General features: G+C 52.1%; 1 protein-coding gene across 1 annotated transcript in view; it reads right to left on the reverse strand.

Annotated features, from left to right (window-relative positions):
* The window catches only part of ONECUT2 (one cut homeobox 2), a 73,211-nt gene extending 65,160 nt beyond the window's left edge, over nucleotides 1-8,051 (reverse strand). Inside the window, exon 1 of the mRNA XM_058170491.1 lies at nucleotides 6,875-8,051. Coding sequence (XP_058026474.1) covers nucleotides 6,875-8,051 — 1,177 coding nt within the window. The remainder of the gene's footprint in view (nucleotides 1-6,874) is intronic.
* Between the last annotated feature and the right edge of the window lie 5,681 nt (nucleotides 8,052-13,732).

The following is a 13,732-nucleotide window of genomic DNA, read 5'->3' on the forward strand; positions in this document are numbered from 1 at the left end:
GATTCCTGCATGTATGTTTAAAAATTAAAGAGTCTGAAGAACAATTCGAGATCAATCGCCTATGCAGATTCTGCAGTGATTTCTTTTCTTTCTTTTAAAGAAAACCAAGACTACTTTAATGAATCTCCAACTCACAAAAGATCAAACAAACGTTGAATTCTGTATAAAGTGGCCACAGGGAAATGAATTTGGGAATATAGACACATATGCATTCTGAAGATCTTCTTCCACATATATAATCACTGCCAGCTGTTCCTTCACTAAGCAGATACAGAATTCTTTACTTTGGACAGTTTAGGGGTGGGGAATTTTTGGTGGGTGAGGGTGTGTCTGAGGATTGTCGTGTGTGTTGGGCTTGGTCGCTGGGTGTTATGTGTATTTCGTGGTATGGGTATGGGTATATATATATAGGCCTCCTTTCCACTCAAGCAACAATTCAGACAAAATCAACTTAGCATTGCAGTCCCAACAGAGACCAAGTTTGAGTGCTTGGTTAGAACTTTGTTTCTAAAGACATTGTCGAATTTACCTTAACGTTTTATTGGATTGTGGCCATTTCCGAAACAGCTCAAAGAAATTGGTAGCAAAGAAGCATGCTTTAGCTTTAAACCTTTAAACACAGAAACACGTTCTGTAACTATAAAAAAAAAGCATTGAACTGCAGCTGCAAGGTAAACACTAAATCTAGATTCTGGTGGTCGCTTTCCGATTAGCCTTAGCAAAAGAAAGCCTGTTTTGCAATCATTCTTAAAATGGCATTTTTTTCTTTTTTTGAGGATAGCTGCTTCTGCTAAAACTCCAGGGAAATGAATATGTAAGGGTCCCAGACTGCTTTGCAAAAATGGACGGTCAACAAAGGTTCCCACAAGGTATCATTTTGCTAATTGATCCCTGTATACAAACAGATCTGTAGGTGTCTTAGGGAGTATTCACACATGCTATCGCCAGCTGCCCTTTGCGTTCAGTGGCAGACAGCAAAAAGAAAAAAAAAAGGTTTTAGACTCTTAGGCCCTAACACTAGACTGTATTTATTATGTCTGAAGGACTCTGGATGAGCTGATGGTGTTAGATTGCAGTATGATGCAGATATTATAACACAATTCCACCAAAGAAGCCAATTAGAGGGGTACTACCATCAGGCTGCAGGAGAAGAAATGCTATAAACAAAGCCAGACACACAGTCCAGTTATTATTTACTCTCAGGCCCTATTGATTTCAATGGGGAAGACTGAAGTCTGCCTTTCAATCCTGCTGTCACAATCAATGGGACTTAAACGTGCTTAATCGAGATCGTAACTGTGCCATGCATTATTAACTGATCGCATCGGTCTCTACATACATACATATAATTTAAGCGTTTGCAGCGCCGTACCCCTCGCTCTCAACTCGGCACGGTAAATGGAGAGACTGCAGTTTAAGAAGCCGGGATAGGCAAAAAACGAGGGCGAAAGGAAATAATGAAGTGCATAAACATCAGGGAAGGCGCGAAGCGTGCGCGAATTTGCACGCTGGGAAAACGTTCGGTTGCATTTGCAGGCGTCAAATAGAGGCGAGGGGTGTTTTTCGTCTGTGGTTGAAGCGCCCACCCGACGCCCAGGAATTGCGCCGCGGAAGAAAAGGACCTGTCTCCCCGCTTCGCAGCCTCTCTCGTGGGAGAAGGGCGGGAGGTTAATGAGCCCCCCCCCGGGTGCTGATCGAAGCCAAGGGCGCCAATATTGTCCGTAGTTCTTGCAAAGGAGGGTGCCTCTCTTTGATCATCAGCGTGGGTCAGGCAGTGGGGTGGGGTGGCTGGGTGGGAAGACTCGCGTGTCTATATGTTCGAAGTAATGGAGTCCTTCCGAAGGGCTCTTCCCCTACTCCTATCCCCTAAGTTGGGGATAAGGGAGAGAGGGGAGTCGCCCTTACCTTTCGACCTTATAGGCCCACCTATACATATAATGTGTAGATGCTGTACCTTGCTGGGATTATCTGGCCCTCTTTTACTCTCCCGGCCTCCTCTACCCGCCCCCCCTTGTGATGTTTCTCCTAATTGAAAATCGTTAAATTTAGGGGGTGGGAAAGGTAGGACCGGGAGGGGAAGGGACCAGCGAGCTAGTTTTGCATAAGTGTAATTTATCGCAAAGGTGAAAACAATTAACTGGCCTTTTCTCAGAGCGACTGGGGGACTCGAGGGACCTTTCATCACCGCGACCAAACATCACCTTCCTACAAGGCGGGTATAAAGCTGCGCTGCATTTTTTGTTTTTTGTTGTTTTCTTGTTAAAATGACACCTAACAGACGCTCCCATTTTTTCTCCCCCTTAAAAAAAGAGCGATTTCTATCAGGGCTCAGAGCCTAAATCGACATTAAATATGAAAAGAAAACCAAGACCATCGTCTAAGCGACTCTTCTCGCCATGTGGGGCTCGAATATGCATTTTTAATGGCTCCAGGAAAAACCGGGGGGGGGGAGGGAAGGGGGGAGGAGAGGAGGAAGAGAAAGCAAAGGCTTCCTTCTTCTTCTTCTTCAAGGAGGCGCTCCAACCCGTCAGTGCCGCCACCTTACCGGCCACCGGGCGAAGCGACGTGGGGAATTGACTAACCCAGAAGTTGTGGGGTTGCCCCCAAGGTTGGAGATCAACCACTGACCATCCTTCAGCTGCCATGGTCCAGCTTGGTGAGCACCCCAATTTATTTCCCCTCCCCGGCCCCCAATTATTCTCTCTTCGGCCCAGTTCACCAGAATCCCCGCGAACTATTTTAATAATTGATAGAAAAGGGGGGGCTGGCTTTAGTTGCTCCTTCTCCTCGCAGCTTCTCCTCCCGTTTCGCTGGCCTTCGCAGAGACTGTATTCGGACGGCGTTATTTAATTTACACCTTGAATCAGTTCTGCAAATTTCGCTACCTGAGGGGCGGAAAAAAACAAAACGGGGTGGAAAAACGGAGCAGATGTGCAGGAAAAGGACCTCACCATCTGGTCCCAAGATCTGAAACCATCAGATGGCAGAGCGCTTTGCACACGAGGTAGAAAATCATCTCCTTTGAAATACTCTCTTAAAGGGTGATTTCAGGTTTCAGTTCGGGGTCTTTCCGGACGTTCCCGTTTTCCGGGCCATGAGTGGTAAGGGATCTAAATCGTGTATTGACTTAGATAGGAAAGGGGGCGCCAATGAAGATTCTGCCCTCAATCCTGAACTGGACAACACGGATCCACCCCCCCCCCTTTGAATGGAACCAGGCTGCTTCGCAATAAGTGAGCCGAGGCTAGCGCGCCGAATCCACAAACCGGGTCGAGTGTTGGACGTCTTGGCCCTCGCCAATCGACTCACTAAAGGTTGCAATGTCAAACAACACGAGTTGAATTTCAGGGCTAAGAAACTAAACCGTCTCGGAGCGCGGGTATCTGGCCCTGCAGAGAAAGTGGTGATTAACAGAGAATATTTTTGCTCAGGGCTGAAACGATGTGGGTCTTTGGTGGCTCTCGCTGGTTTTCTTGCAGACGTTTTCATTACCCAAAGTAGGCAACCTCATCAGCGCTAGTGGGAATTCCGTATGCATATTTTCAACCTTTTCACTTTCCGCCTACGAAAGTTGGAGGCGAGGTGACAGCCGGCAGAGAGGCCGAAAATGGAGCCGTTCCGCGGCGCTTTCTCCAGGGTACCACATCACGCAGCCCCCCACCCCACCAAAGTTGCCATGAAGTATGATCCGCTCCTCTCCTCCCCACACCCGCCTTTTTCTTCGGCCTATTGTAGAATAAGGCGGTTTGAAGGTCAAACTGGTTCCGAAAAAAAGCAAAGGCAGAGATTTCTTCTCAGGTATGGCTCCCGTAATCCCATCCGAAGACTATGCTTCCAAACAGGAGCGCTTGAGGAATCCCCCCACCCCCCCAAGAGGGCTGTGTTTTTTTCACACCACATTTCACTTACTTTTGTAGCATTTTGAGTAATCAGATAAAATTTTGGTCTCCCTCCCTGCAGCTAGCAGCACCACAAGGGAAGACTCAAGAGTCAGAAACTGACCATATATAAACGAGAGAAAGGATTTGCTTCCTGGTCCTGGTGCTTTGGTTTATTAGGCTTGCTGATAACACCGCATAAAAGTCTGGTCGATATGCATTTCAGACGTTTCTCACGTTAATTATCATCGCTAAGAACGAATGAGAAAGCGGAAAGGGGGAAGGGAGGGGAAGGAAAGAGGAGAGGAGAGGAGGGGAGGAGAGAGAGAGAGAGAGAGAGAGAGAGAGAGAGAGAGAGGGACGGGGGCTCATCTGTGGACGCGCAGTGTTTCCAAACTGTCTTGTTAGAAAATGGGTGACAAGCGTACACACACACACACACGAACAAAGGACGCCTATCTTAGCCACGTCTCTTCTCCAACGTACTAAGTCATAGCACAGCCAAACTCGGCCTTTGCATCTCCCCATCATCACCCGCGTGAGTTTCCCACAAGCGAGCGACTTGGCTCGTAATTAAACGAGCAGGAATGCTAATTAATAATAAATCACTGGCAGAAGTGCCAGATAAAACTCCCCTCTTTCCCTGCCTGCCTGCCTGCCTGCCTGCTTGCTTGCTTGCTTGCTTGCTTGCTTGCTTGCTTGCTTCCTCCCTCCCTCCCTCCCTCCCTCCCTCCCTCCCTCCCTCCAGGGCAGGCTTTGCAAGCGCCTGGGAAGACAAGCAAGGCAGCCGGGGATGCAAGCGCCTCTAAATATATACAAGAGATAATTAGGGGGAGGGAGGGGGAGGATGAGGACGGAGGGCGGAAAAAAAAAAGATTTAGGAGCTCAGCTCCTTTCAGCGAAAGGCATCGCTGGAAGCCACCGCTGGCTTTCTCTCCCCTCCCCCCCCACTAATCAATACCAGCCAACGATTAATTGCTATAGGCCAGAATCCATCAAACACAGGTGAATGAAGCAATTGTCAGAAATAGGCGGGATTTCCCCCCTTCCTCCGCCCGCATTTTCATAAATACATTTGTAAACATTCCTGGATGGCCTCGCTCTGCAGGAAATCGGGCAGCTTTATAAACAAAAGATCGCCTCGGATTAGAAAGCAACGCGCTGCGTTTGACAGCAAATAGCAAAGGTGGAATAGCTGGAAGAACGATAAGTTATATCGGTGCGCATTTTTGCCCCCTGCCTCCCCTGTTTATTACATTTACTGTTTATATTTTTATTTTTATTTTTTACAGAGCAGGCGAGAGGCCAAACAAGCGGTCGAACGCATCTTTTTTGCAAGGCTCCTTATTTGAGAAATCAAGCGTTTTCGTGAAAGGTCTCAAAAGCTTTTAGACCTTTAAACGCTACGCAGCCTCAAGCAAGGAAGACTGCCGGTCCCCGCGTAAGCCTCGCCAAGTTAAGGCTTTCTCCAAACGGATCCTTTTCCCTGTCCGGAATGTGTATTTTTCGCGACACGCATAACAGTGTCAAATGATCGAAACCTCTTGTCGAGTGTTAGAACAATAGAGAGGCGACTTCCCGCCGCGGCCGCTAGAGGGTGCTGGCAAATAACTCGGCACACATCAAAAGAACAATATCAGCGTCCCCACAACACAAGTGATTGTTCTCGCACTCTTCGCTTCGAATCTATCCAATCTGTTCTGGAGAAAATAGCGCTCGTTTTTACCTCCCCCTCCATCCCAAAGCCCTTCCTCTGAAGCATTTATTTGGTGGCTTAAACGCTCAACGCCTCATTTTTCACAACCCAATCGTGAATTTTAATTGATTCACCAACCCCTTTCTCCTCGGTGACTTTGAAATGATACACATTTCAAATAACTAAAACAAAGAGTCCTCGGAGAAAATATACATTTCCCGCACCTATCCGCATAAGCACGGACGCCCCCCGTTAATCTCGCAAACGCGGGGCTTTAATGTTTTAGCCAAGGGGAAGCCGCACTTCGGCGTTATACCGTGTCTAACGCCACACACATAAACACACAGTGCTGAACGGAGCGCAAAGGCTAGGAAGGCACACTGGCGTGGAAAAACACGCTCCTTTCAAAGCACAAGCAGACGTACCTTCGCCCTATAAGGAGGGGAAAGGAATCAAACCCCTCCCCCTTCAAGAAGTTTACAGAGAGAGTATTGGGACAATGCACACTCACACACACGCGCCTTTTTGACCCAACGCAACCCTTGCTCCCTCCAGAAGAGGTTATAGCCTTCTGACCACGGCTGCTCGAAGGTTGAACCCCCTAGGGATCTGGAGGAAGAGAAGGGGTCGCCCTCCAGAGCAACAGAAGCGCAGGCTCTTAAGCCCAGGTCGGAGGCAGCTTAAAAGGAAAGGCGTGTGAAGCGGCGGAGCGACCAAGGCGTTGTCTTGTTAGCATCCCCAGCGGAAACCGCGAGACAAGGGTCATGGGATACCCAGCCAAGTTCAAACGTTGGCCTGGGCGCTCTTAGAAGGAGAAGTCAAGTCGCCCTTCCGCACGTTTAGGGCGCTCTGCTAGCCTAGTTCGCAGACACGTGAACACAAGTCTTCCCTCCCCTCCAGAAGAGGTTATAGCCTTCTGACCACGGCTGCTCGAAGGTTGAACCCCCCAGGGATCTGGAGGAAGAGAAGGGGTCGCCCTCCAGAGCAACAGAAGCGCAGGCTCTTAAGCCCAGGTCGGAGGCAGCTTAAAAGGAAAGGCGTGTGAAGCGGCGGAGCGACCAAGGCGTTGTCTTGTTAGCATCCCCAGCGGAAACCGCGAGACAAGGGTCATGGGATACCCAGCCAAGTTCAAACGTTGGCCTGGGCGCTCTTAGAAGGAGAAGTCAAGTCGCCCTTCCGCACGTTTAGGGCGCTCTGCTAGCCTAGTTCGCAGACACGTGAACACAAGTCTTCCCTCCCCTCCAGAGCCACCTCTGGACATTTGGGGGCTCTTTGGGCCCCCCCCAGGCGAGCCACTTACCCGCAAGTCTTAAGGCTGACATCCTCTGGAACTCGGGTTCCTGCAGCCATTTCCACATTCTTCGGAAGGTCTCCCTGCCCGATTTCAGTTTACTCCAAGGCTTAGGGTTCCTTAGAAGGTCTGAAAGGGTCCCCTGAGAACGGCACAGCACCCGCTGGGCGAAGATGGCCTGGGGGATGCTGTAGCGCTTCAGCTCGGCGGTGATTCTCTGCGCCACTTCTTTGGTGTTGATCTCCTCCAGCTGGCCCGAGTTGCTCACCTGGCCGCCCGAGGAGGAAGGCGGCCTTTCCCGGCTGGAGGCCAAGACGGGCCCATGGGGCTGCGGGTGGCCGCCGGGGTGATGCATCCCGTTCAGGTGAGCCATCATCGGGGCCGGAGGGGTGGCTAGGCCCCGCGAGAGGTGTTGGTCGCTCCGGGTCAGCATGGCCGGGTGGGCCTCGAAGTTGGGGCTCAGCATCTTCTCGGGGACGGTCGGCCCGTAGTTGTGGAGGCCCTGCTGGGGATTGTGGAGGGAGCCCAAACCGTTGCCCAGAGGCGAGAGGCTCTGGCCCATCCCGGCCATCTCTTTGTAGGGCCCGTAGAGGTTGTTCATTGCCGGGAGCCCCCGCTCGTCGCGCATCAGGGTGAAGCTGCCGCTGACGTTGCCCGAGAGGCGCTGGTGCTGGTGGGGATGATGGGCGTGCGGGTGGTGGGCGTGCGGGTGATGGTGGTGGTGGTGGGCGTGCGGGTGATGGAACTTATCCGAGACGGTAGAGATGGGCGGCAGGGGCTGGAGAGGCGTCAGCGTGGTGTAAGTGCTGGCCATGCCCAGGCCGGGCGGCGAGGAGTCGCAGGGCATGCTCATGGCGTGGTGCAGCGGGATGGAGAGCTCCGGCCGGTAGTCCCCTGCCCCGTCCAGCAAGGAAGCCATGCTGCTTACCATGGCCGAACGCGAGGAGGCGGAGGCCAGCTCCTGATGGGAAGGCGGCGGGCCTGGAGCAGGCGGCGGGTGGACCCGGAGCGGGCCGGCGCTCCTGCCCGGCGGATGGTGGTGAGGGCTTGGGCTGCCCATCAACTCCTGCTCAGGGCCGGCCGGCCCGTGCAAGGGCCCCAGGCTCTCCATTGTCAGCTCTGGGTTCATGGCGCAGCTCTCCAGCTCTTTGGTGAGGCATCGATAGGGGGTGCAGACAGCCTTCATTCAGTCCATGGGGCGAGCCGGCGGTGGTGGTGGTGGTGGTGGTGGCAGCGGCGGCGGCGGCAGCCGTGGCTCCAGGGGTGTGCTGGGCGGGGGCGGGGAGAGAGGGGAGAGAGAGGGGAGAGAGAGAGAGAGAACGAGCGCTCCGGGCGCCCGGTGGCGGCGGCGGCGGCTGCTGCTTGCTGCTGCGGTGGCGGCGGCTCCTTTCCAGCCCACCGATTCAAGGCTCTTGCCGCCTCTTGGCTGACGGCCGGGCAGCGCAGGGAAGGGGGGGGGCGTCGCTCTAAGGCCTCTCAATTGTACCCGCGGGGGGGGGGGAAGGAAGCCCCCGGCCTTGCTGCGCCTCAGCCTGCCCAGCGCCGCGGCTGCCTCCTCGCCATGTCCGAGCCCTAGCCTGCCCTTCCGTCTTCTGCTGGGCTAGCGGGGAGCTGTCCAGAGTTGCGCTCGCGCCTCGCCACCCGCCCACCCATCTAGCCCGGCCCCTCACGCGCGCCAGGGAGGGAGGGAGGGAGGGAGGGAGGGCGCTCCACTGCGATTGACCAGCCTCCTGCCCAATCTGCGGAAAGCCTCCGAGCAAGCCGGACCGAGGAGTGAGAGGAGGGGAGGGGGAAGGCCCAGCTGCCACAGGCCGGCCAATGGCGAGCCGCCGAGGGGGCGGAGCTTGGCCGCGGGAGGCTTCAAGCTTCGCCTGAAGATTCTCACTCAGGCGCTGGGGTCTCCAAACGCGGCGGCGAAGCAGCGCGAGAGGATTGCGAGAGGCTGCGGCCTCCGCGCTCTGAAACCGGCGGGCAAAAAGTCCGGAGGTCGCCCCCGCGCTTGGCCACGAGCCGGGACCCGTGCCTCGCACAAAGGGAGCGAGGGGAAGACACGGGGGCGTCGTGGAAGGGCGGCTGAGCCACGCCCCGAAGCTAAATAATGACAATAAAGAATAGTAACCGTAGTAGTAGTATAGTAATTATCGCTTCGCCGGGTCTCCACAGACTCGCCTCGCGTGAGGAAAAGCGGGCGGGAAGAGGTGGTCCTTCCTGCTGCATCCTGGCCGCTGAGGCAAACGGGGAACTGTTTCTTCTTTCCCGCCCTCCGAAGGGCGAGACTTGTCAATCCTGGCGCTCCGGGGTTGGGGGGATGGAGGGCGACGTCCCGAGCGGCCTTGGCGCAGAAGCCTCCCCGCAACCACGGTCGCCAGGGCAGGCGGGCGCGCTCGCTCTCCTCTCAGGGCAGAGGTTGCCGTGGGGGGAGGGGGAGGGAAAGAGGCGGCCAGCCCTGGATCTGCGGAGCCCTGCCAGGCCGCTTCCTTCGGCTGCGCCTCCCGCGAAGGCGGCTGAGAAGGGACGGCGGCGCCGAACTTCGCCGAAGTTGCCTTTTTTTTTTTTTCGCCGACAGCCCGCCGGAGCGCCCTACCTGCCCTTCAGCGGCACTCGGGGCTGGCCGGCCTGCTGCAGCCCGGCGGCAAAAAACGACAACCACCACCCACAACCCCGCGCCGATAAAGCGGCGTGAATGCAGGTGCAAGATCTCTTTCCGGAGAGGCGCAAAGCAGAGGCGATCCTTAGGTTTGAGTTGCTTTGGATCCCACCGCATCGCCTCCTCCCTCCCTCCCTCCCTCCCTCCTCCCCGCTGTTTCCAACGTAATCAACCGTAGAAACTCCCTTCCAGGAAATCTGCCCCACGAATACTAACTACGTTGATCGTGAAGTTCCCGAGGACTTGCTATTGAAAAGGGAGAGGTCTCTGCCCCGGAGACGTTCCTAACCCAAAGCATGCTTTGTATATCCGACGGATAGCAAACCCAACAAGTCCTAAAACAAGTCGGCGCTCGTCGGAACGGCTGCTAAAGTTGTGAGCCAGCCCTCCATTAACCTCCGCTTGCACGTTTTATTGATTCTGCTTTGTCGTGGGCAACACGGGAGGGCTGAAAGCCTCCTCCTCCTCCTCCTCCTCCTCCTCCCCCCCTTTCTGTCGGCCCTCTTTCCTCTAGGAAACAGGAAAGGGATCTTAGCCCAGCATATAAAGCACCTTGATTCGGTAATAAACTTGGGCTGGGCTCAACCAGGTTAGTTACACCCGCCGGATGGGAAAAGCTGGACTTTCTCAGAAGGCTTAGCTTGGCTCGCTTGGTTTCCTTAAGGTCTTTCGATTTCGCAGAGAAAAGGTGGGATCTCAAAAGTTGGCCCGGGAGAGATGATAGATAGATAGATAGATGATAGATAGATAGATAGATAGATAGATAGATAGATAGATAGATAGATAGATAGATAGATAGATAGATAGATAGATATTTAGGTTTGAAGGGCAAAAAAAGGTGCCTAGACTCATCATCATAATAGAGACCAATCCGTGTTGTTTGAAACGATCGTGGTGGTTCTTTTAAGTAAATCTTAAGGGCCGGAGAAACTCGATTCGGAAGATCTGTAGGTAGGAAATACAATTGAGTACTGCATTCCATTTTCGACCGGATGTCATTGGCTGGGAATAGCAGATCGCTTCAAATCTTTCCAGTCCAGGCTGGGCCCAATCAAGCTGCTTTCCAGGAAAGGCGCCTGGGCCTCGAGTCGTTCAGAGACCCATCCGCCACAAATAAAAAGAAAAAGCGGGACTGTGGTGGAAGAGGCAATGGCCAGAATCCGATAGAAACGGATGGCTGTAAAATAACCTCAGGGGAAGTGACATATTTCCCCTCTTCTAAATTTGCCCTTTATGCAACATTAACAAATTATATTAGAGGAAGTGTGTGTGGGGATCCATCAGGACTCTAATACCCCCAGGGTTACCTGCCGATCCAGTAGCACCGTCCTAAATTCCTTTACTTAAAAGTAACCTCATTGGGTTTAGCAAGGCTCAGCTTCATTGAGTTTTCAGATTGAAAACTTCCCATTTTTAGTCTGCAATTCATCCTCGTCAATTTAGTAAACGCGCCTGCAGCTTCGCTATCCAGGAAGCAGACAACCTGGACTGACTTTACGTGAAAGTAAAGCTCGCGGGAAGCGGCGCGGTTAGTTAGGCCATCTTGGGACTCTTGAACAGCTAGCTTTGGTCCAGCCTTGTCTCCTTTCATTGCTTTGGTGAATTTCTTGAGTAAGAGGAAGGGGTCGCCCTTCAAAACCTGCTGGACCCCGTTTGGCTACCCGGCCGGCAATCCAAAAGTTTCGGCTTCTTCGCGAGGGCGGGGGAAGGCGTGGGGTGCAAGAACAGGTTGCCCCCCGAAGAAGGGTTGAGCCCGGCTGAGGTTGCGCAGATGTTGCCTTTGTTTAAAGAGACAGCAATTAAGGAGAGGGGGGCGCATAAGTTTGAAAAGCGTGACCTATTTTCTTTTGATCAGCTGTCAACGGAAGAGCGGGGGGTCTTCTCAAGACAGCCCCTTTCCAACTACTTCCAGCTGTTAGAGAAAACCTGGCTTAGAAAACAATTTGGGGCGGGCTGCGGAGAAAGGAGTCCCACTTTGGGATTAAAAAAAGGGGGGGCCCCTGCAAAATCAGCGTTGAAAAATACCGGCCAGCCCGAAGAGTTTTGTGTGTAGGGGACGCACCGAGCCCCCTTCTTCTGAAATACAAAACTTGGAAGCCGAGTTTATTCCGAAGTCACCAAAATTGTGTAGGTTTAATTGGGATTTGCTTCCAAAGTGAGCAAATTGGGGAATCATTACTCGAAGGTAAAGCTAAAGATCACAGGTCACAGAACCGATTGGCCAAAAAAGAACAAAAAACCCTAAATCTCTTTAGTTATAATAAAACCCATGCGGGGGAATAGAATGTTCTTCCGATTAAATTGGCCTAAAATGCAATAAAATGGAAATCTTAGCATGTAGTTCTGAATGGGCTTACTCGGAAGTGACTTCTCAGGCCAAATACATAAAACCAGGTTATAAGGATGGCAACTGTAAATTCACAGTAGGCTTTCCTTGTCCAGCTAAGTTATGGTGGAGATTTCCAAGCCTTTATGGGGCTGTGAAATCGCTCTCTCCCATGCATATATTATATAGGTCGTGTACAAACAAAAACACAGTCATATGTACCTACACACACACATACACCCAACATACATCCTAGGGAAAAAGAAAGAATATAAAAAATATTAATCCATTAATTTTCATTTTTGTATATCGATTCAACAAAAACCTTCACATTTATTTCCCATAATCGTTTAGGCTCATACCAATGCTTCTTCATTCATTTCTGTTGCATTATACTATACAATGAAATAAAAACGATTCTTATAAATTAGTCATTTTTTTTAAAAAAAGCAATGCTATTAATAATCTACTTGTTGGCATTTTGCAGGGAGGGCCTGCTACCATTCTTTAAAAAAGAAAAAAAGCTGGCTTGAATGGATCAAAATAAGTTTGAAATATTAGGAGGACCCTAATTTGGGATTTGGAAGAAAGAATTCTGATCCGAATCCAGGGAGATTTCCTCTTAGAATTTCCCTTATTTCATATCGCTGATTGTAAGGATATTGGGGGGGGGGCAGTCTAAGTTTTTGAGGACCTTTCTAAGCTTCTTTGGGGCAAAATTAAAATATAACCATCATGATCATCATCACCACCGTCTCTCTACCTTGCCAGCTTTCACACTTCCGGCAGAATTGATTCAGAAAAAAAAAATTGGCCTTCCATTTTTTTTCACCCTTTGACGACCCAATTGGAATCCGGTTTTCCACCAGAAGCCTGCCATTGCCTATTAAAAATTAACCTCCCCCTACTTTCCAAGACTTTTTGAAAAACCCTCGGATTCACCTTTCGTGCCCTGGAAGACGACCAGCTTCAATGGATGAAGTGGCCAAAGCAACCGCTTCGCCCAGGAAAAAGGCAGCCTCCTTGCAAACAGGCTGCCTGGCGTCGAAACCATTACGCCAGAGCCGGTTTTGCATTTAGAAAGCTGAGCTCGATGGGACTTACTTCCAAAGGAGAGCGCGCCGTTCACACGGGACGCTAGTAGCTTGGCCGGTCGGCTCTGGGTCAAGCAGGCCGTTCCGCTGGCTTTCCCGCGCCTCGCTTTCAAGTCCCTTAAAACGTTTGCGAACCCCTTCGTTGGGCGACGGCTTGGAGGAAATGCGCGCGCAAGGAGGGGGTGCCTTTGGGCTCGACGGCCTGCCTTCGGCTTCTGACACCCCCATCCTATTCCCGAAGGGGCGGGGCGCCTTTCGCTTTCTCCGGGGAGGCGGAGAAGCGCGAGCGAGGGTGTGTGTGTGCGTGTGTAGGGGGGAGGCTTGGAGGAAGAGCGCAGCCGGGAAAGGGAGCCCCGGGATCACGTGAGGGGGGGAGTTGAAAGGTGAGGGGCTGCGCGGCTCCCCACATCCGCCTCGATCGGGCTTCGTTTCTCCTTCGATCTTGGGTCGGGTTTGCCTTGTGTATCCCTTCTCCCCGATCTTAAACCCAGGGTCGGTTCCAAAGGATTCGTGCCATACCGTACTTTTATACAGTAGATAACAAAGCAAGTGAAAATGGGCTTTGATCCACACTGGAGGTTTATCATTTTTTCCTCTCCCTCCCTTTCCTACGGTTACTTCCCCCCCCCGGATCATTTTGAAGAAAGTGGGGCCCATCCAGTTGGGAAGAGCTGCCTAGTCTTCTGTTAAGCCTTCGGCAGTTGCGCGCCATTGATATTATGAATGAGAATGAAATAAGCCCATTGGCATTCTATTTTGACGCTCTCTCTTAGCTATGTTTTATTCAACGGTAGGACTAA

This window comes from Ahaetulla prasina, chromosome 2, assembly GCF_028640845.1.
Source record: "Ahaetulla prasina isolate Xishuangbanna chromosome 2, ASM2864084v1, whole genome shotgun sequence".
Taxonomy (NCBI): Eukaryota; Metazoa; Chordata; class Lepidosauria; order Squamata; family Colubridae; genus Ahaetulla; species Ahaetulla prasina.